This window comes from Trachemys scripta, chromosome 3 (assembly GCF_013100865.1).
Source record: "Trachemys scripta elegans isolate TJP31775 chromosome 3, CAS_Tse_1.0, whole genome shotgun sequence".
In the NCBI taxonomy this organism is placed as follows: domain Eukaryota; kingdom Metazoa; phylum Chordata; order Testudines; family Emydidae; genus Trachemys; species Trachemys scripta.
In genome coordinates, this window is record NC_048300.1 from 87,183,302 (window position 1) to 87,206,468 (window position 23,167).

A 23,167-nucleotide genomic window follows, 5' to 3' on the forward strand; every position below is an offset into this window, starting at 1 on the left:
AGTGTTTGGAAACTGTGTGAACTGATGCTCAAGCTGCAGCTTTGCCAATTTCTGCGACTGGTATGCTTTTCAACTATGTATGTGTCTCCCAGACAGTGGATGCACCGTGAATGTCATTTGCTATCTTCAATAGATTCCAAGCATGTGGGGCAGTGCTTGAGTCCCATGGACCCTGGTATACCACACTGATGATAACCCCTGAGTAGAGTCTCTTGATGGGAGGCGGGTGGGGGGGAGAGAAGAGAAATGAGGTGTTTAATGGAGGAAAAAACCCTAAAACAAAATAGGGCTATAAAGTAAAAGGAAACCATGTCAACCTGAAGCAGGCATGCTAGATGCTCTGTTGCAGGACAGTTGAGAGGTAACGGGTGGTGGTTTGCCCTCTTGGGCACAGCTCTGTATTGCCTCTGTATGGGCATGAGGAAGTCTAGTGTACATCCATGGGCTGAAGAGGCACTGCTACCAAAAATCTCAGATTAAAGGCACATGGAGTGCATGCATACCTGAAGTGGAACATGCAAAGGGAGGCTACTCAGAGAAGTCCTGTTCTAAGGCTGAACAATTGCAGCACAAATGTTGAAAACTCCTCACTGTACAGGAGAAGGAAGGTAGGTATCTTCATCATAGCATCTTCAAAGTTCTGATCAGCAGCACCTTTCCAGAAGATGAACAGCCTGGCTAACTGAGGCTTTTTTTAGTCTAGCAACAGTCACAGGTTTATTATTTAGAATGATTTAAAATTACTTGCAGATAAAACCACTTGGATTTGGACTAAGCTGTCTTCGTAGTGACGAAACCGTGCATGATTGGCACCATCTTTCCTACTTGAGCTTTGACAGATTTGGACATAGATTCTGAGGGAGCTGCAGGGTACAAGCCTACAGGTTGGGTCCATAACTTGTCTAATAAAGGCAAGTGGGAATACGCTAGGCTATTGTTGAAGGGAAGGCATTGATGAGCAACTCCAAGAAGGCTAGGATGTTGCTTAAGAAAGCTTCTTGTCATTGTTCTCAACTATTGCTCTGCCCAATTCATCTTTTTTGGGAATGGTGGTTAGAAGGTTGTGATGGAACAGCTCTGGCAGAACCAAAAGTAATGATCTCCTTGACCCAGTCATTGTTTTTTAAAGTCGTGGGAATAGTGTCAGCTGTGGTGGTTCCACTCCTAGTAGTGGATTAAAATTAGATGTCAATGCTACTTTTTATGGAAATGTCAGTTAACAGTATTAAAGCCCATAAATTGTTTGTTTGCCATTGGAGCCTACCAATGGGAAGGGAATGAGAGCCCCAAAGATTGTGTGGAACAAATTACTCCCCTACCTGGATGACTCTATTGTGCATAATTTTATTACCCCTCTTATTTTATGTACTAAAACCAGTAGGAAGCCTAGTGAGGAAGTATGGGCTGTGGTGTCAATCATTTAAGATAAGTTATGCTTGCAGGCTGTGGAAAGCAACAAGAAGAAATGCCAGAGATCTTTACAGTACTTTTTTTTTGTTAAAGGAAGTTGAAAAATTGTGTTTATAAAAAAAAAAAAGGGGGGGGGGTTTCAGGTCTTGAAAACATCTCCTTCAATGAGAGACTGAGGTCCTTCAGTCTATTAACCTTCTCTAATAAAATCTACAATTCGATCTCTGATGTAAGTCCAGAAAGGATCATTAAATCATCTAGTCCAGCAGCTCTCAAACTGTGGGTCAGGACCCCAAAGTAGCTCGTGACCCAATTTTAATGGGATCACCAGGCTGTGTTAGAGTTGCTGGGGCTGAGGGCTGAAGCTGAAATCTGAGCCCTGCTGCCCAGTTCTGAAGCCTTCAAGCTGTGCCACCCCCAGGATGGCAAGGCTTTCGCACCCCTGCCTGGGGTGGTGGGGTTTGGCTTTGGTTCCCTTTCCCGGGGTCATGCAGTAATTTTGGTTGTCAGAAGGGGGTCGCGGTGCAATCCAGTTTGAGAAACCCTGATGTAGTTGGACCTCTTGTATAATAGGCCACAGAATTTCACCCAGTTACTCCTGTATTGAGCTCAGTAACCTGTTTCACTAAAGCATATCTTTAGGAGAGGCATCCAGTCTTTATTTGAAGACTTATACAGGGAGAAGATCCTGATGTCTAGAGAGTACATTAATCTTAGTCCTAAGAAGATCCAATGACTGGATCAGATGGGGAAATAAGATGCAGGCTTTCTAACAGTGAGCATAATGAAATATTGGAACAGATTATCAGGTGTGGTAGGTTCTCCTCACTTGATCTCTTCAAATCAAAGTTTGACATCTTTAAAAAAAAAAAAAAAAAAACTACCACACTTCTAGCTTTCACAAAAGTTAAGCTCAGTGGAGGAATTATTGGGTGGAATTCTATTCTGTGTGTTTATGCAGGAGATCAGGTTAGATCAGGAGGTTCTCAAATTGGGGATCACAAGTACATGCACAAAGCAGAGAGTAACTGGTTTAAATTACATCATTTAAATCTAGTGTGTTGAAAAATTACACGCACCTTTCCACTTCAATGTAGTGTATTTACTTCAAAAAGTATTGTAAACGTAGAATGCAGAAATCTTTGTTCCTAAATATAAATATATATTGTGTTATCACCACTTAAGGAAATTGAGCTTTCGGGATTGTAATATCATGCATGCAGTTTTGTCGTCTTGAGACTAAAAAGGTGGGACAACAGAGGGCTTGATTGTTCAGCTGCTGAAAAGCTGCACTAAACTAGAACAATCAAAACATTGAGATCAGTGCGCGCCCCCCCCCCCCAGTAATTTGTAATTTAACAGTCAGACACACACATAGGTTGGTACTGTGCGGGAGAGGAGCTTGTGTGGCCTAAAGCCCCCCGAAAATTTGCTGTCCTTCTCCCCCCCCCCCCCAGCACAAAGGCCAAGCATTACACAGAAGTAAAGGTGGCATGATAAGGGCAGTGCCACCCTTACTTTTGCATTTCTGGACTGCTGTTGGTGGTGGCGCTGTCTTCAGAGCTGGGCACCCAGCCAGCAGTCGCCGTTCTCTAGCTGCCCTGCTCTTGAGGCAGCACCTGCAGCCAGCAGCAGCACAGAAGTAAGAGTGGCAATAGGGCACTAGCAAGTCTGCTGTGAAAAGTGATACTGTATTTGTTAATGCCACATTTCACAGTCTCCCAGCTAGCTAGCAAGTCCCCCCCCCCCCCCCCCGAATTAAACAGTAACTATTTAAAAAAAAAAAAAACTTTTCTGCTTAGAACAATTAAACATTTTTATTGACATCTTAATTTAAAAGTGGTGAGAAAAGGTAAATTCATTTTAACATAATGTTAAATATAAATGTTTGATTTATATGGGGGGAGGGGTCTCACTCAGCGGTTCGCTGTCTGAAAGGGGTTGCCAATACAAAAAGTTTGAGATCCACTGAATTAGATTTGTTGACTATTATTAGCCTTAAAAATCTGTCAAACCCTCCTCAGAGGGTACTTGTGCCATTTGTCTAGTGGATAAGGTGCTGCACTGGGAATCAGGTTTTGTTCCCAGTTCTGTCACTGACTTGCTGTATGAGCTTGGGTAACCTGTTTCCCCTACCACCCCCTAGTTGTCTATCACGTCTGTTTAGATTGTAAACTCTTAATGGCAAGGATTCTTAACGGAGTTTGTACTGTGCTTAGGACAATTGAGCCTGATATCTGTTGAAGCCTTTAAGTACCACTGTAATACAAATACTTAATGATGCATGAGAACAGAATCCAGCTCATTTTTCTAGCTTTGCTCTGTATTAACAGGGACAACAAGTAGTAACTTTTGTCATGAAAGCAAGCAGATACAGACAGCTATTACACAAGATCTGTTTAATAAGAATGGTTCATTTTTAGTCATGCTGCTCAGTAAAACTGCACTTTAAGCCAGTTTCCTAGTAACTGTCAGTCTTCCTAGCCTTTAAACCATCAATTTTCATGAAAAAGTGCTGTTAGTTAACACCTATTAAATGTGCTGTTCTGTCTCAAGTTTAATGTTTCAGGAAGTAGCATTTCACTGCAGTGCCTGCTGCAGATGAGTTCTCTGGGGTTATGGAATAGATGCTATTATAGGAACATATGTCAAAGGCAGGAGTTAAAGCACTGTAAATAACCTCAGTATAGGATTTTCACTCCTGGATATTGTGCATTCCTGGCTCTTCAGATTTTTGCCCCTCTGTGGCACCTGTAGGCTGGCTGTATGGCAGAGCTTTTCCCTACTCAGAACAGTCTAACCCCAGGTACTTCAGAGGCTTGAACATTTGAGCTAGTTCCGTTTTGACTGGTCAAGAAAGGAACTTCCTATATGAGCTGTCTGATGGTTATTTGAAGGTTAATTGTGTGCAATAAAAGGTTCCCTTGAGTCTGTTTACACAGTAGATCAGTAGATTCCACTTATTAGCAACTGCCAAATAATAGCAACTTTTTACTGGCAACTGAGGTGATAAGTGGAAGGCAGGCTTCTGAATCAACAGCCAAGGAAGGAAACCAAGGGCTGCAGCCCCAGAAGGAATGCTCCGAGAAAATCTGCTTGCAGGCCTGCTTGCAGGCAGGGCGGCAGGAGAGGGAGGCTGCAGCCCATGTGCCAGGGCTTTCTGTGGGGAGCAAGGGGACTGGGAGCCAGTGGGGCTGCACTGTACCTCTCCCTGTGCTCTCTGGGGTTGGGGATAAGCACATCCAAGTGCTTCCTTGCCTGTATATAGTTCCCTGGCAGGGCACAGCTTGGAGAATGCAAGGAGAGAGGTACCATGTGATTCTGACATCTGGGCTGCAACCCCCTGTCCCTGCAGCCCCATACCTCCTGTGTGGTCCCTGTGTGCAGGTGCGCACACTACAGCCCCAGCAGGAAGCACTAGGATGGACTGAGCACCAGCTACAGGCAGGGAAGGCATGTCCTAGCACTTCCTTCCCTGGCTTCAGGTGGCAACTTTAACAAAAAACAGCATGCTGTTGCCAATATCCGAATCCTCTTAACATTGTGTTAATGGGATGGGATTGGTTCCTGTCAACATATTGCCATTAACTGGAAGTTGCTAATATCAGGATTGCTATTAGTAGAATCTACAGTAATTCCAAGACCTACAAAAGAGTTGTGAGACCTGGTTGGGGAACACCATGCCTTCTGGAGCAAAGCTTTCTGAAACGGAGCGAACATCTGAAGCAAAACTCTTAGGGCTTGTCTACACTGGCACTTGAAACACTAACTTTCTTGCTCAGGGGTATGAAAAAACACCCCCCTGAGCACTGCAAGTTTCGGCGCTGTAACGTGCCAGTATAGACAGTGCACCAGCGCTGGGAACTACGCCCCTCGTGGAGGGCTGTGGTGTGTGGGTTTTTTTTTTATTATTATTTTTAAATAAGAGTGCTGGGAAAACCCTCTTCCAACGCTGTGCTGCGACTACATAAGCCATGTTAAAGTGCTGCGGTGGCAGCGCTTTAACATTGCGCGTGAAGATGTACCCTCAGTCTCCTGGGATTGGTCCTGGCCATCCAAATAGAAGAGAGAAATCACATTTGTCTGGATCGGTATGAGATTATTAGACCACTTGTGGCAAGTTAAGAGTTGTGTTAGATGGCTGTTCATTTCCAAGTTCAATAGGTATAGAGTCCTCAAGGAGGTTTCCCAACTCCTGAAATTTTGGTAGGAGCCTACAAAAGGGTCAGCAGTTGTGAATGCAAACTGTTTGCCACAAAGTTTGAATGTTAAGATGTGCCTAACACTGTTACAGTAGAGCAGTTGTGAAATTGTTAACACACAGGTTGTCAGTTTGCATGTAAATTGGTGATTTCTTGCAAGGAACAAGCTAGAGTATTCTGGAGCCTCTTGAAAAATTAGGCTGGAGCAAGCTCGGTATTCAGACTTTGAGTTAAACTACAGGAGTGCTAGAGGGCCTCCCCCCCCCCCATCCCCTCCCCCCCCATGAATGTATGTACAAGACCCAAGAATGAATCCTATATGGTATTTTTAGATAAATAATAATTTAAGGTAAGTAATTTTGTTCTTGAAAATTGATATTTAAGCCTCCAAACTTAGTAGAAATTCCAAAGGAAATCTTGAATAAAAAGCTGGCCATAAAATAGAACAGATTGAAAATGCTCCTATAAATTAGGAGATTGCACCCAGTAAATAATTTCTGTTAAAAGTTGCTTACATGTTATTCCTAGGAGTCAGGTGCTCTCATGAGTAAATAAAGATATTTGGACAAGTCACTCTTTCACTATAACTGAATTTTTCTCAAATTAGACTTTTTTCAGTCCTTTAAACAGAATGGAAAAATGTCTCTCTAGACAAGGAATAATTGCAGAATTTTGCTTAAATAAGAACATTCTTGAAGTTGTGGTGTCTCGTGGTCATTACTAAAATATTAGTCTTATTGTATACCTTACCATTTGATAAAAACCTCTTGAAGTCTGCTGTTAAGTCAGTTGGGAGCTCATTGCTTTGAAAATCTAGGTAGTTTATTTAGTAGTCTAATTTTTTCCTTGTTGCCCAAATGCCCCTCTCTCTCTCTCCCCTCCCCCCCCCCCCCAAGTTTTGTTTGCATCAGAATGGTGTAAATCTAGTCTCTCTTCTTGAATAAATGGATTAAGTATTCCATGGCTAGAGTAGCCAAAAGATGGCCAACTCTTATAACTGCTTCTGTGCCAATAACTTAACTATTTGTCTCCCATTCGTTGGATTTTCAGAAGACAATCCTGGCTTGAACAAGCCAAGAAAACTTCCCAACTTCTTACCTTATTAATTTTGACTGTCTGAATTTCTTGATGGATTCTAAATCTGCTTGTATGTTGGGCGTTTGTGATTTCTTCACTTTTTTTCTTTTGTTTGATAGTTTTGCATTTGGGAACATAATAATATTTAAATGAATAAGTAAAGTGTTCCATATATTCATGGCTAAATAGTAAACCTGAATGGTCCAAAGTTTTGTCCAGAATAACACAAACAACCTTCTAAGACTTCTAGTATGTCACTTTTTTTAGAAAGCAGTGATTTTTCTTTTTATCCTTTTCTCCTTTAGTTCAGAAGCAGAATTAAGTATTCCATGGCTAGAGTATCCATGAACTTTTCCATCTTTTTAACTAGCATATAGAGAATCTAATGTATATACCTGCATGTTTCCCTTGTGACCTATTCTGGTTATGGTACAAATGTGTATTATTATGTTAGTGTTTAAATGAAGATGCCTCAATCTAATAAATCAAGGTTCAGAAATGTTTGTTTTCCTCCCTCAATAGGTGGAAGCAATATGAAGCATACGTACAGGCTCTGGAGGGAAAATACACAGATCTTAATTGTAAGTTAGTCCACTTTCAAAGTCATAAATGTTACACAAATCTGCTTTTAAGTACAGTGTCAAGTGATTTATATGCCTTGTTAAAAAAAAAAAAAAAATTCAGTAGTGAATAATAATCTGGACAGAAGGGGTTACCTGGCTGGTGCACTGGCCAGGATGGTTTAGTATAGGCCACAAGACCTGCATCTTCTAGAGCAGATCCATCTCTCTTTTCTCTTCCCCCATCTCCCCCCCCCCCCCCGTACGTTCAATCAATTGTCTTCCATTGAAGATCTTCCAATGGCTTTTTCATCTATCAGTAAATGGTCTATTTTTGTTTGGGCACTTCAAAATTAGAAGGTGTGCCCAGACTGGGCGGGGGGGGGGAAATACATGCCCCTTTTGAGACAGACTTTGGCAGTCTGGGCCATTCAGACCCATCATATTATCCTGTGAAAGAGAGGCTGTTTTACAAAACCATTATAGGATGAGAAGTGATGGGATTTTTGGTTAAGGGAAGAGATCTAAAATGAATCGCCAGTTAAGTCTTGTATAGGTCATGTATCTTAATTTACCCCTTTTGAACATTCACCAGCTATGCTGTTCTTTAACTGTAGCTCTTCTCCTTTTGAAAGAGAAGAGGAGAGACTTCCACCCACCCTAAGATTGGACGAATGGGTGTGTTTTAGGGTAGTTGAGTCCTAGTTATGTCACTAATTGGACTGGCAGCTAAAATAACTGATTTACCACCTTTTTCTTTTCTCCCCGCTTTCAAATCTTGACTTTTGTACCACTACTCTTCAAGGTGGCTTTGCTCCCTCAACCTGTCTTTATCATGCTTGCTTTGAGAGAGACTGACATCTAATTGGTTTCATGCTCGTTGTGGTTTTGTACATGCAACAATCTGAAATGAGTGTATACCATGGATTTTTCTCTGTGCTGGGACCACTCTAGCCCTGTAGAAATGCGTTAAATGGACTAGATATGTAACTTTCACTCTAATGCTCCTGCCATCTTCAGATGGAGGAGCAGTAGTACCAGCACTAATAGTCAGGGACTAAAACTAGTACAGATTTTGTACAAACAATATTTTTTTAAATCATCCCCAAAGCTAGTTTTAAGTTTTTCCTTGCTGTGCATTAAAAGAGAGCTCAAGTAGTCTAAAATAACATTCCTAAATAGCAGTTCTAGCATCTTAGCATTTGTCAACTAAAATGACATGAGCAAAACAAAAGTTATATCTGGTGTCTGATGGTGCTTCCATTGAAGCCAGACATTGGCAAAAGTTCTGTTACAATGTCAGTAGAAACAAAAATTGAGTCCCTAACTTACATTTCCAACATATCTAATATAAATATTTTAACATGGTGTGTTTAGTTGGAATGAAACTTTTAAATGTGATTGGATTGCCATCTCTGAAGTTTTGTAATGTCAAAATGTGACACTGGGGTTTTGACATTCCAGTTTGAGTATTGTCTAAAAACAATGCTGCTTAGAAATTGAGCACAGTTGCTGAGAATGCACACTCCTCACCTGTACTGGTCTCTTTCTGAAGACCTTTCCCTCCCTTAATACCAGTGCAGCTCCTTGAGTGGTAGCAGCAGAGTTGGAGTGCTAGTGAAGAAGAGGCCCAGGCAGTGGCTAGTTTACACTAGCACTCTTGCAGTTGCTGCTACTGGTATTTAACATGATAGAAAGTTTTCAAAAAAGGACTAGTAGAAACTGCTTAACAGGGACTGTCACAAATGTAAAATGGACTTTAGAGTAATTCCAGTATCTGAACCTTGATGTTTTTGACTTTGTTTTTCTTTAATCTATTTTAAAGGCAACCAGTTTATGCTTTCTAAAGTCGTCATAGTCTTTGAACTAGTCTGTTGTAAACTAGGCTATTAAAGTTTATGCTTTCTGTATTTGATCATTAATATTAGCTAATGATGTAACTGGATTGAGGGAGTCTGAAGAGAAGCTGAAGCAACAACAGCAAGAGTCTGCCCGAAGAGAGAATATCCTGGTGATGAGACTGGCAACGAAGGAACAGGAAATGCAAGAGTGTACTGTAAGTATTTAATTTTGAGAAACGTCTTAATGTTACAGGAATGTGTCTTCAGCTGAGCATGTACTGCATATTGTTCGTATCTTGTGGGGAAAAATAGGATCAGAATCTAAAGAGTAATGATGGAAGAATATACATTTTAACTTAAACTATAGCAAAGACATTCCTCTCCTGATGAGTGGCACTAATTCAAGTATTGTTACATTCATAAACAATTCTGTACTTTTGCTGCTGCTAACCTGTTGCATGAGTCCATTTTCTAATATATCGTTTATCAAATATATAAATGTCAATAACTTCCTCACTCTGGATATGGGAGCAGAAGTCAGTGGCATTTTATCCTTAAGTGCCAAGAATCAATGTCTGCTGCTGGAGCTTCTGGTCTGACATAATTCATATTGGTGTTGGGTTGCTGGTTTTTGTTATCCTTCCCACTGATTCAGATGGGTAGACAATGCAGTAATTTTAGGAAAGGAGGCTTTGATTTTTTTTCTGATCAGCATTCTTTTGAAATTTAGCAGCTCAATTTTTCTTTTCCCTCGGAGTTACACTTCTGTTGCTCCTCTTTTTATATTTAATGATTTTTTTTTCCTTTCTACTCCTCTTTTTCCCTCCCCCCCTTACTTTTCTGATTTTTTAACTTTAATTTGGCCTCTGGGGATTCCTCTTTCCTTGTTTGGGATTCTCTTGGAATTCTGTATTTTCTCCTTTTACATGTTTCTTCCATATCCCCTCTACTTTACTTATCTAGTCAAGTATTTGTTTCTTCAGTGAGCAACTCATGAGAGAGAGAGAGAGAGAGAGCGCTGTAAAATGCTCCCTAATCCTAAGGGTTAAGTGTGCCATCCATCACAGTGCACTCCTAGGATCTGCTTGCATGGGGAACAAAGACCTAAGCTCTGCTGAGAGCAGTTTCACAACCCCCTTCCCTTTCTCCAACTTTCCTTCCTCCTCCTCTTCGGGATCACAGAGGTGCCAGAAGTAGTGTGAAACGGATTGTCAGGTTTACATCACTGATGCAGAGCCACTATTGAAACATTTTGTCGCAGTTCTCTACTCATGCTGTGAATGTTAAGAAATGGAGAGAGGGTTTTTTAATTTTTTTCTCCTTTTCCCCCATACTCTTATTTACAAATGAATAACTTCAACAATTTCATTTTTCTTGTAAAGAACGTTATTTTTGGTTCAGAGATTTTTGAAATGCGTACAGGAATAATTTTATCTTGTTAGATAGTCCAATTAAACTGTTTCTGAAATGAGTCTGTAGAACATAGATCAATTGTTGAATTCAAGTGTGTGTGTATATGGCATACCACTGAGCTTGAACGACTTAATTATCCAGTAGCTGTAGATATGAGATTACACATTTTGACAATCATGTAAATCCTTGTAACGATGCATCCTTACCTTGAGTACTGCTCCTTTGTGTCAGGGTGCAGTGTTGCCAGGGGTCCTCGTCTTTGGCTGTGGGTTATCATTTTCTTGGCCCTGAGATGGCCTTGCTCTTCTTCTTTGGCCTGGCTGTCCTGCCAGCTTACACAAAAGTTCACTCCCCTTCTGGGCTAAGAAAAGGTCCAACTAAAAGTCCAAAACAAATGCTCAGATTTATGGTTCTTCTGCCTTCTCAGGCTCTACCAAAGTACTCTGCTTCTTGGCTGCTTCTCCTGGCCCCTGTGGAGCTTCTTGGTTTTCGTGTCTTGGTTCTGCCCCAGGATTCCCCTACTGCCTCCCTTCCCCGGGGACTCCAGCAGCTTCACTTAAGGCCTATGAGGAGTAGGGAGATCTCTCTCACGGCTCAGCCACCAGAGTCTACTCTGCTTCCTGTGGGTCTCTTAGCCCCTCTTCCCCTTCTGGAACACTGGCCCCAAGACAGTGTCCCTGGATGCCTGGCCCCTTCCAGGAGCTCACCATAGGAGTTAGCTCTACAGTAGAGCTCCGCTCTCTAACCACGGCCAGCCCCAAACTACTGGGCTTCCCATGCAGGAGTATCCTATCTCCTCTACAGCATCTCTCCCTGTACTGCGTTCTCAGTTGTATTTAAGAAGTCCTTCCTGATTCTCTGCAGCTGGGTCACTGATTTAAATTGCCATATCACCATCAGCTGGGGTTAGCTGGTAGGTCAGGACAGGGCTGAGCCTGGTTTGCCTTAGAGACAGCCAGCCTGTGACAATCCTGTGAGGTTTTCTTGGAATGTCATTAAATTGTTTGCAGATAGGACACGTACACCTAAAGAAGATTATCTTACAGAAATTTTTTTCATATCTTTAAGATGGAAATTTATTTTAACTTCAAGGTGTCAAAAAATACAAATTGCAGCTTGATTTTTTTTTTTTTTTTGTCCCTTTAAAAAAACCCATTTGCATGTTGGCACATGTCCTTTATGAATCTCCTCTTTCCGGGATGGTTAAAAGGATGGACTATCAGCCTCTAAGTGAAGATACAGAAAAGATAAAATGTAAGATGTATACCTTTTGAGTATGTGGGCTTTTTTAAAAAAAAAAAAAAAAAAAAGACAATTGGAGAGGCTCGTTTTTTGTTTTGGGGTTTTTTTTTTTTTTTTTTTTTTTTAACTCTTTCAGAATTGATTTTGCAATGCAGTCTTTGAGGAAGCTTGGTATATGTTTTAAGTGGTGGTGGTAGAAACCTGTTTTTGTAACATTGGAAGTGAAGTATTTTCATAAATAAAGTACAGTACTGGCAGCATTATATATGAGAGGGGAGCAAACCTAAGTGAAAAATGGGTTGAACATTGGGGGTTTTGTAAACAAACAAAATAAGTTAGTGAGGTCTCACTGTTTAGTGGAAAGATGAAGCCCGTTTAGTGAAATGTTCTATGTGAAATAATATATTGTGTGGATTAGGTAATTTGGTAAAAATACAAAATGATACCACAGGGCATTCCCTAACTTTTGGCTATTTAACTTTGCAACTGTAATGTTCTTTCAGCGTAGTTTTGTATGCAATATGTTTTATATAGAGGGGAATATGTAATAAACATGTTCTTGGAAAGAATCTTTGAAAAAAGGCTTTGTAATAAATTGGTTGACAAGTTGAAGTTTGTATGAAAGACCTCCTGTAAACAATTAAAATAAAATTGGTATTCTAGTTGAAGTCCAAGTGAAACAGTGGATATCTTAAAGTTGCATAATTAAAATAAAATCTAATCAGTCAGAATTTAAACTGGTTTCAGGGACTAAACCTGCCTCTGGGTCTTCACTGCTGTTTTCACTGGTAGTGGTCTTTCAGTCAGATTTTTTTGTTCCCTGTTGCTATGTGGAAGACTCACTCAAATAGCATAAACTCACTATACAAAGAGATCAGTCAAGCTAACTGGACATGCAGTTCTGTCAAATGCACAAAATAAAAGAAAAATATTTGTTTGTATACATGATATAAAATAAAAGCGGCCTCAATCCTGCAGGCAGATCCTTGTGCCTGGTGCAGAGCTTTCTTCACTTCAGTGAAACTTTACTTAGGTACAAGGATTTGCCCATTCACACCTACCTGCAGTATTGGGGTGTGTGTAAGTGACCACGGCAGTTAAAAATCAAACAGAAGTGTAATTTTTAAAGTTGATGTTCTTTTCAGCCTGTGAAACTCTTAATTTACTTGCTGTAATCAAGAAACATGAGAGAGGCTTAGGAAGCATATTAAACTGAATTTAGTATAAACCGATTCTGCCTGTGCTAAGGAGATGTAATTTTAACAAGAGTATGGATTTAGAATTCAAATCCTTCTGTTTAGCACCCCTTTTAAAGTAAAATATATAAAGGCATGGCTTTTAAGTTGAAAGAATTTACACTTCCAAAAATGCATTTGAATGAATCATATTTAAATATGGTAACAGTGGTTCTATAAGTAATTCATGTGCTATAGGAAAATAGGTAAATTGAAAGTAAATACAAATCTAACCATTATTCTACAAGGGATTTCATTACTTGATTGCAGAATCTGCAGTCGAACCTAAATCCAAACAGAAACCCTTGTTTTTTGTTGAAGTATAGCTTAAATTCATTTAAAACAAGATAACTAAGTTTCATACTCGGTAACAAAACAGATTTTCAACCTTCGCTTTCTGATTTTATTTTTAAATAATAAGAATACTGCAAATAATACAAACCAGCATCAAAGGTGCTTGTTTGTGGTCTTCAAAAACACATCAGGATTTCAGACAAACAATTTGGAAATAGTAAGAACCACTATTTATTTGTTGACATTAATGTCATCGCTCTGATTTGGCCTACATTACAGCTATATAGAAACTATTCAATTTCTAATTTGACTCTGGGAAAACTCAGTGTGTTTTTGATACTCTTCCTACTTGTAGTCACCTTTCAAAAGAATGCAAATAGTACAAAAGTAGAGGACTATAGTAACCTAAATGCTATTCTTATTATGCAAACCTAAATTGAGGTGGTATGAAGAATTAATTAGATTTGGGAGAGAGGAGCAAAATTTGTAGCCTTCAAATTTAAAGTGTTTTTTTTTTTTTTTTTTCTATTCTGGGTTCATTTTCCTACTGATTATACTTTAGTTAATACTGCTATCTGCATGTGAATTTAACAGTTAAAATATGGAAGAAAAATGAGCTTCTTTTAACTCCATCAGCAGAACAATGTGGTTTTTTTTAACGCTGTCCATTCTGTAATCATTGAAGCTTTTTAAATTATAAATGAGTAACAATTTTTCTCTTGTTTTATGCAGAATCAGATTCAGTACCTCAAGCAAGTCCAGCAGCCTAGCGTTGCCCAACTGAGATCAACAATGGTGGACCCAGCCATCAACTTGTTTTTCCTAAAAATGAAAGGTGAACTGGAACAGACTAAAGACAAACTGGAACAAGCCCAAAATGAACTGAGTGCCTGGAAATTTACGCCTGATAGGTAAACAAAACAAATACTCCCCAGTCAAGACTTCCCTGACAGTCTCACTGCGAGAATGCTATGGTGGGACAGCCAAGTACTCGTTTCCACACCAAGACTCAGACGTTTTGAGCCAAAAAGCCACATTCTTATACTGTCCAGCTTGTAATGCTTAATGTAAAACTTACCAGATGAACCTTGTGTTTCAGCTTTTTTCTCCCCCTTTGCTTCAGAGGCCTGATGGCGTCGGACTATTCTGAAGAAGTGGCCGCCTCTGAAAATTTTTTCCTTTCTAGAACATGTAGACACGTGCAAAGTGGTTCTATTTGAAGAAATAGAGGGAGAAACAGAAGTCTTAAGTCTGTGGCACACTGTGTCTACAGACAGTTTGGAGGAGAGAGAACCTAGAGATTTTAAATCATGAATTGAACATGTAAAATTCCAGTAAAATGTAAAAATGGAATATGCTTCGCTCTTAACCTTGAGCCTAGTGACTTAGAGACACTGTAAGTCAGTTTTGCCAATAAGACTGTGGACTTCCTGCTTGTTCACTGAACTGCTGGGTCAAAACTCAATGAGGTGAATTTTGCATTAAAGAGTTTATTTGCTAACCAGCTTTAAATAGCCATGAGAGAGTGCTATTTCATATCGCATCAGTGGTAGTGTACACTTTTGACTGACTGTTTAGCATTTGGGCTATATAGCATTTCACTGAGCCTTAAGTCAATATGATTTTAAATAATGGCTTGTTCTCTGGATGGTTGATAATACTGTGGACTCAAAAATAGTACCTGTATTTTATACAGTCCTATCTAATTGCAGGTGTAAATTGTTTGAAGCAATATATTTGATCACAACTAGAGTGTATGATGAGGAAAACTAGTTGTGATAAGTATTTCACTGCATGTTTCCATGCAGAAATTAGAATTTTTCAAACTTCTGTTCTGAGAACTGATCTCAAATGCTCCATATATAAGGCACACATAATGGCAACTGTCTTCAGTGTTGGTGTGGGGTATTTTTTGTTTCATTGTATGCCTGTTTTTGTATTGCACTTCTATATAAAATGTGCCTTGAAAGAGTTGTTAATATAGAGCTTAAGGAACTTGACTGGTCATTCTATTGTACTGTGGAACTTTTGGGGTAATGAACGAGAATGTTACCTTTTAAGATGTCTCGTTCTCTGAAAAAAGAGGGAAGACCATATTCTTAAAAAATAATAATTTAAATGCATGCATCCTTCTGGCTGGAATCAATCAAGGAGCTTTGCTACTCTATTGATGCCTTTTTGTAATGTTGTCCCAAGTTATTTGCAAGAATAGTAATATGGGACAGCTCAGAGTGCATGTTTGAGATGTGTAAGTGTGCAGAGAAATGTGAAATTATGTGGACTGGTATAGTGCTCATGTATTTCGGGCACTATTTCATGACTCCGTCCAACACTCTGGAAAGTTCAGTGTAACCATATCATTTAAAAAACAAACAAACAAACCAAACTACCTAAAAACCCCAAATCCACCAGGTTCAGTTTTATAAAAGGTAATGTATTCTAAGGTGGGTAGACAATAACTGCTTATTGTTCAAAATGCAGTTTTCATTAAGATCACTTAAATTTTAATTCAACTCACTTAAAGTATCTTAAAGTGTTGTATGTTTCAGATAATTAATGTGGGCGAGAGAGTAGTGTCCTTGTGTGTAGGCTTATTGTTATCTAAGCAATAGATTTACATCAAAAGAGAACCTTCAAAATTTTAACTTTTTAAAAAAAATTACACATCTATTGAACCTAATTTGCTGTGCCAGTATTATGTAAGGTTTTAGTGGTCTAGCATCAAAACAAAGGTAAGACTTGCATTAGTGAACAATTTTTGTGTTAACGGGTTACCAAATTTGAAATTACTATTTACTATAATATGCAGTCAAAAAAGCCAGCCATGTTGATTGCTTGGTTAACTTGGAGTTTATAAATCAGTTAATTTATTTAGATAAAGGATGCAAAACTGTCCTCTGGATCAAAATGTGTTGTGTGACACTGAGGTGACAGATGTTTCTTACCACTTTGTCTTAATTTCAAGCAGAAGTATTTAGATTTTTTTTTTGCTAACTTTTATATAGTCTTGAGGGGGGGAGGTTATGTTGTGTTTAAATGTAAGTGATAAAAGAGAACTGAACAATATTCCCTAATTCAAATTCTATGTAATCTGAGTCTAATCATGGTGCAAGTATATAAATACATATTAGATATGTGCAGGAAATAGAATGCAAGGAATCAACAATGTATTTCTAGTCTGTTTAATTATTTAGGGAACTTTTTTATTTGTCATTGGGTTCATGATTTTATTTTCGTTGGTAAAGGGATAATGAGTCAGACTGCTCAAGCTATAAAGGGTTTGTAGAAATTTTCATTTATCTTTTCACTAGGACCTGTTTCCCATTATCGTCCCGTCCTTGTGTATAACCGCTCTTATTTCATGGCACCTCATCTCATGTTTGAAAGAGTTGATGTTCTCCTTCAAAATCTTAAATTGTTCTGAACTAACACAACATGTGTCTGCTCTAATACCACTGCAAACCCAAGTTTAGCATCAAGCCTAGGACTTCATTGTGGTAGATGCATACAACGTTATCCTTGCTGACAGATGTTTAGAGGGGGAAAGAAGGGAGTGGTTTTATTAAGCCATTTAAATCACCATTTAAACATTCAGTACATAATACGCATTTTTGTTTAAATTAAATGTCAGCAGAAACTTCACTTACAGAAAGCTTACTGCTACGGATGTTAGTCTTTTTTGAAATTTAACTTCTTCCATTTTTACAGGTTTTATAGTATGTGTTCTCACATAAATTTGTTAAACATACAGTTGCAAAACCTGGTTCTGTGACTTTAATCACAGTTATTCTAAGATTTACTGCCTTTGTTATTCTTGCATGTATTACCTTTATTACATCATTCAACATGCAAGGTAGGTTTGTTCAAAGTCAGTAGTACAAAATGTTTAGACAATCTTGAGGGGAAAAGTTAAATTGCATTATAGGTAACTGTGCAAATTCCTATACGGGTAATAAAAGCAAAAGGTTTGTTGTGGCAGGAACAGACCTGGTGAAGAAATTAGCAGGCATTCTAGAATGGTGCAAAGCTTCTGAGGTTGTTAATGGTGCATACTAATACATGCAACAGTTGGCAATGGCTGTTATGAAGACATTACATGATTATAAACTTTTGAAATCTATAGTGGTGGTAAATACAGAATAAAAGTTTACCAGTAGCAGGAACTTGGAACTGGCTAAATCATTGCCTATCTGCCTAAAAGCTTTTGCAATATCTGTCACATTGGTTAAGTCCAAAGTGGTCCTAGTTTACACAGAATAAATAAGCATCCCGTAGAAAATTTTTATCTTAAATTGTATTACTTGTATTGTATTAGGTCAGCACAACTCTAAGCTTCAAGGACTTGGCATTGGACATCACATCAAGATAAAGAACAGGTTGCTGTATTAAGCACATTTGCAGGCTTCCAGGACTTTACGCAGCCAGATTCCTTCTGGAGCAGCCCATCTGAAAGATGTGGGAGAGTCAGTTGGAAGACTTTAAATGGGACAGAGTTGGCAGAACTTTTAAAAATCTGAAGTGTTAAAAGCTTGAATGCTTAAGCAATAGCTAATTGAGAGATGATTTGAAGTGACTTTTGGCTGGGCACCAGTTTTGCTGTGGTTGTGAAGCATACTAGCAATTATTTTTTTCTTTTTTAATATGCAAAATTTCATTCTGCCCTTGTGACTTTATTATACAGTCTCAAGCTGACCTCCTCAGGCTTGTTATCTAATACAAGTCCTGAAGTTCAATCACAAACCTGATTAATTCTGTTTTTCTAGGGCTTTCATTTCCTGTGGAAAAAGAGGACTGCTTCATTATATATGTTGCTGAACCTCAAGGAAGGCAAAATATTTGGTTACTTTCCTAGCTTTGGCAGACCACCAGTGGTAGAGGGCTTTAGCTATCAATTTTATTTTGTGATGAAATAAACATTATTGCCTATATATTAATTTGCATACTAGTTCCTATAATGCTCTACATTGCAGTTTTAACATGAAGATTTAAGATATGCATGTGTTCCTGATTTTGCAAAAAGCAGAATATCAAATCTGCTTTTTTCCCTATGAAATATTTTTTGGTCTGATGTTTCCTGGCTTTTGATCACCAGACACTCTTAAAGGGACACTGTCAACTTTCAAATCTGGTTAAACTAAAAAAACAAAAAACAAAAGCTGCTTATACTTGTTCCTGGATCCCCCTGCTGCCTTGTATTTTTCAGCTCCATTTTCTGTTATCTCCTCTCACACTCGTGAGTGAGAAGGAGCTGACTGTAGCTATTGGGGAAACAACAAAGCAATGTGTATAGTGTCAAAAGTACAAAATTGGAAAATATAAATATTTAATCATTCAGGTACATTAAGAAGTTTTCATGCTGATCAAAAAAAATCATTAAATTCAATATTCTCCAAACCTGACAGTTTAAAAAAAAAAAAAAAAAAAAAAAAAAGCTGAATAGCTAGTAAAATATTTTTAGTACATAAAGTGAAGGATCACTTTTAATGTTGGTAACTCACTGTCTGATTACCAGGCACATACTTAACCTTGTTTTTTTTCTTCCTTTGAGAATGGACAAATGCCAAATTGTGTCTTGATAGTCCAGATGTCAGTAATCAAAAACATTGTGGCCATTCATATTTACAGTAATAGAATTTGCCTTTCGCTTTTACGGAACAGCGACAGAAGATCAACAGACATTGGAACAGCACGTGGTAACTATAGGGAGACTTTCTGCTATGACAATTACCTTGAGGCACAATGTTCCTTAAATTGTGACATGCAGAAATCGCATCTCCTATCTCTGTTATAATTGTAATTGAGGAAGATTACAGAAGGTTTTATCTTCATTTTGTGATAGATGGCTCTTTCCTTTGCAGCCAAACAGGCAAAAAGTTAATGGCGAAGTGTCGAATGCTTATCCAGGAGAATCAAGAGCTTGGAAGGCAGCTGTCCCAAGGACGCATTGCACAGCTTGAGGCAGAGCTGGCTTTACAGAAGAAATATAGTGAGGAACTAAAAAGCAGTCAGGATGGTAAGGGCTTTTTTAAGAAAATGGAAATTGCCTTGCATTTGCACTGGCTTAATTATTTAATCTACTGGTCGTGTGGATATTGTAAATTAGCCCGTTACTGAGCATGAGACACTTTTTTTTTTTTCTTTCCCAGAATCAAAGGGACAATGTCAGGTTAAACATAACTTAAAAATTCTTATCTGTGGTGCTGGTTGCCTTAGATTACTAAAACAAAAAAATTAAGGCTAACTTTGATGCTTACACTGGGGTGAGAGTCACTTGAAGGTGGAGAATGAAACTATTTCACTTTTTGGGTCTGAACACAATATTTTGCACTCTCTGGACTGCAAATACTACTGAACTGTTAAATCTAAAACTTATTTTTTATTTCATGCAAATATTGATGGGATGTTTTATAGTCTCACTTCATTTGCTAAAAACAGCCTTTTAACAATACCTAAAATCAATAGAAATGTTCACAGCAATCTTTTTACATTTCAGTGACTATTTTTTACACAAATGTTCTGCAATAGTCACAATCCAAATATTGCAGCATTTATTAGTGCCTCTGAACCTGCAAGTGAAACAATCTGTGAACTGACTTCTTTCCCCATAGCTGAAATGGAAGAAAAAATCCTAGCCTACTAAATTTCCAGCCTTAACAGTTCAGAGTTTATAACATAGGTCAGGAAACTTCTTTTAAACTTACTGTCCTGAGCGTGACCCTTAGACTTTTTTATAAAATATTTAAAAAAGAAAGTTTCAGAATTAAGTCTGACACTGTCCCTGAATCCAGTTGCAAAAAAGGAAAGCTAGAAGTTCAACAGGACTATGCAGATTTTATTTGACTTTACAACCTGTAGCTGGTTAATGGCTTGTGACATGATGTACTTGTTTTTGAAGATAGGATTATCTGTTTCCTTTGTGAGGAAGCTCATTGTAGAATGGTAGAATGTCTAAGAAGAATTAGGGAAAACAGTTCTTACAGTTGTGGCATCAATTTGCAATAGGTTACTGGAATGAAGATTACTTTTTCAGTTCCCCAAATTAATGTGTTAAATCATCCAAGTGACTTTTTTTCCTTCTAAATTTATCAAGTTGGTAATTGAATCAGAGGAAGCGAATGTTCTTTCAAAAATTGCCTCTGCAGATATCTACTCTTGAATATGATGCAGTATTACAAGCTTCAGAATGATTTAAAAGCAACCACTAGGGGTTTGAGCACACCTTCCCTACAGAGGCAAATGTTTTTAAGTGAGATTATAAAAGGCCTGAGATCTTAACCAGTCCACAATTCTGTTCTCTTCCACCCATGACCATTCATTTTCTCTTTTTTTTTTTTTTTTTTTTTTTTTTTGTTTTGTTTCCTTTATAGCTGCAAATAGTATGTTAGAGTTCTGAAAAGTCCACCTTTTCAAGATACTTTGTTTATAAAACATCAAAATAAAGTAATATAGACTGCATGTTTTGCTTTGTCATCTTCGAGTTAATGTGCAGTTTAATGTAAAGTGACCAAAAATTGCACTGTTATTCCATATTTCTCTTATTGACCTGGTCAGACTTGCTCAATTTGCCAATACAATTTTTTCTTTCCCTGACTCCCAGTATTGCAACCGCAATCCAGGCTATGAGAGGCAAGCTGTTTTCTTTTGTTATACATCCATACTAAAAATTCTACAGTTGGAACTTGGTTAACAATTCTGTTAATGATGCACAAATCAGACTGGAATCCATCTCTCTCCTGTTGTACTTGGTATGCAGGGCTGAAAGCAGGAAAAGTAATTAAAGCACATATTGTTAGTAAACTAATGATTCTGAATACCTACAAGTAGCCCATATGTTGCATCAGAATGTGCTTTGTCCCTTTTTTTATGATTGCTGCTAACCTATTGTGTACCTGGAAGTGAAGTTCACTTGCAGAATATTTCCTACTAATACTTTGAGTTCAGCTATTTCCCAGCACCTATTTCTACACCCTCCCTTTGTCCAAGAATGGATTTCTCCACACAAACCCCCACCCTCACCCAATAGCTGTTTTTGAAAAAGTATGTAGATAGCAGTTTGGAATTTAGGTTTTCCTCCATATAAAACATTGCAACATCACACATTTCGCTGATGCAACAGCTGAAAATACAGACCTCTAGGAACTTGAGCATACAAACCTTTAGTAATAACTCTATCAACTCAGGGTTCTTTTATGTAATGTTTTAGGGTCCAGATGTGTGAGCTATTAAGTGTGTGCTCCAAATGTGTTTTCTCTATATAGAATTGAATGACTTCATCATCCAGCTTGATGAGGAGGTAGAGGGTATGCAGAGTACCATTCTAGTTCTCCAGCAGCAGTTGAAGGAGACTCGCCAGCAGTTGGCTCAGTTCCAGCAGCAGCAGTCCCAGGCCTCAGCCCCAGGTACCAGCAGGACTCCATCTTCTGAGCCTACAGACCAGGGAGAGGCCATGGGTAAAGACTGCAGCCGTCTGGCTAATGGACCGAGCAACGGCAGCTCTTCCCATCAGAGGACGTCTGGGCCTGGATTTTATAGGGAGGGTAGTGGCACAGAAGATGACTTCCCAGCGTCTCCAGGGAATGGTAATAAGCTCTCCAACCACTCTGAAGATAGAACTGTCAGAGGCGGTTGTAGCTACATAAACCAACTAAGTACTGGGTATGAAAGTGTAGACTCTCCCACTGGCAGTGAAAACTCACTCACTCACCACTCAAATGACACAGACTCCAATCATGATCCTCAAGAAGAGAAAACAGTGAGCATGAAAGGTAACAGAACTGTGGGTTCTCGTCATGTTCAGAATGGTTTGGACTCCAATGTAAATGTCCAGGGTTCAGTTTTGTAACATTTTTTTTTTCTGCAACACTTTTATACAGTGTCATTTAAATTGGGAGAGGATACTGTCCAGAAACCGTTTAAATTAGTGCATACTTGTCACAGTTTTGCCTTTTTGTGGGTTTTTTTGCTTCAATACCTCTGCCACTTTGGAAATTTTAACAGTTAATTACGTTGAATGTTGCTAAAAGGACATTTGTGTAGGCTCAAGTTATTTTTATATGAGTTAATGTGAAGTTGAAAATGGAAATAATTTCCACAAAGTATAACATAAATGATGTCTGTACAAATCTGTGTATATCTAGAACCTGTGCTGTGTAAGGGCATTCTTACTCATATTGTTATATTTACACCACATTCAAAATTTGTCATACTAGCTGTGGGTTTATGACTGCCAAGCTTGCCCAGTACAGTAGTTTTATCACTAAAAGATGGACTTGTTGAAGGAGTCCTGTAGTAGTTCCAGTGTTAATTACAGTTTTTTCCACCATACATCTGTGCATTTCTCCTTAGGTGACCGAATGTTTAAGAAGTTTGTGTGCATAGTTACTCAGTTTTAAGAACTGTTGTATCCTGTTTATGCATATTGCTCTGTGACTCCAATATTATCTTACCTGTACTGACCAAACCTAAATAAAGACTTTTAATAATGTAATTTATTTTAGTCTGCATTGGTTTCATATGATGTATTTGTATACAATGCATTTTTATTGTACATGTTTTCTGTTGGATTATTTGCCCACTACCAATCTACATAGTAAAAAATCATGCTGAAGACTCAAGTTTGAGACCTGTGGCATTTTGTTTTTAATAAATAAAAATAAGTTCTTGTAGTTTAATTTCAGGTTGGCTTGGTGGCTGGGGTGTGTGTGCTTATCTTGTAAATTCATTTTGTTGTCACCAAATGAAGAAATGATAATACCATGTGTGAAGAATTGATATTGCAGGCTTCATGGTGTCATATCTGATTCTTAGCGAGGTATAAATGTTTTGTGCGTAAATTCACAAGGAATTAAACTATGAAGGATGAAGAAATTAAGTTAGTCCTGGTTTTGTTATAA

At 38.4% G+C, this 23,167-nt stretch overlaps 1 protein-coding gene across 3 annotated transcripts in view; it reads left to right on the plus strand.

Annotated features, from left to right (window-relative positions):
- WTAP (WT1 associated protein) overlaps positions 1-22,945 on the plus strand; it is a 39,359-nt gene extending 16,414 nt beyond the window's left edge. For 2 of the 3 annotated variants that reach the window (XM_034765291.1, XM_034765290.1), the window contains exons 4-8: positions 7,212-7,270; positions 9,178-9,305; positions 14,007-14,185; positions 19,133-19,287; positions 21,533-22,945. In XM_034765291.1, the coding sequence (XP_034621182.1) occupies positions 7,212-7,270; positions 9,178-9,305; positions 14,007-14,185; positions 19,133-19,287; positions 21,533-22,116 (1,105 nt within the window). In that variant the 3' untranslated portion in view covers positions 22,117-22,945. Of the gene's footprint in view, positions 1-7,211; positions 7,271-9,177; positions 9,306-14,006; positions 14,186-14,397; positions 14,744-17,589; positions 19,288-21,532 lie in introns of those variants that run through there. The other variant, XR_004645082.1, reaches the window with a different exon arrangement.
- The last annotated feature ends 222 nt before the right edge of the window (positions 22,946-23,167 follow it).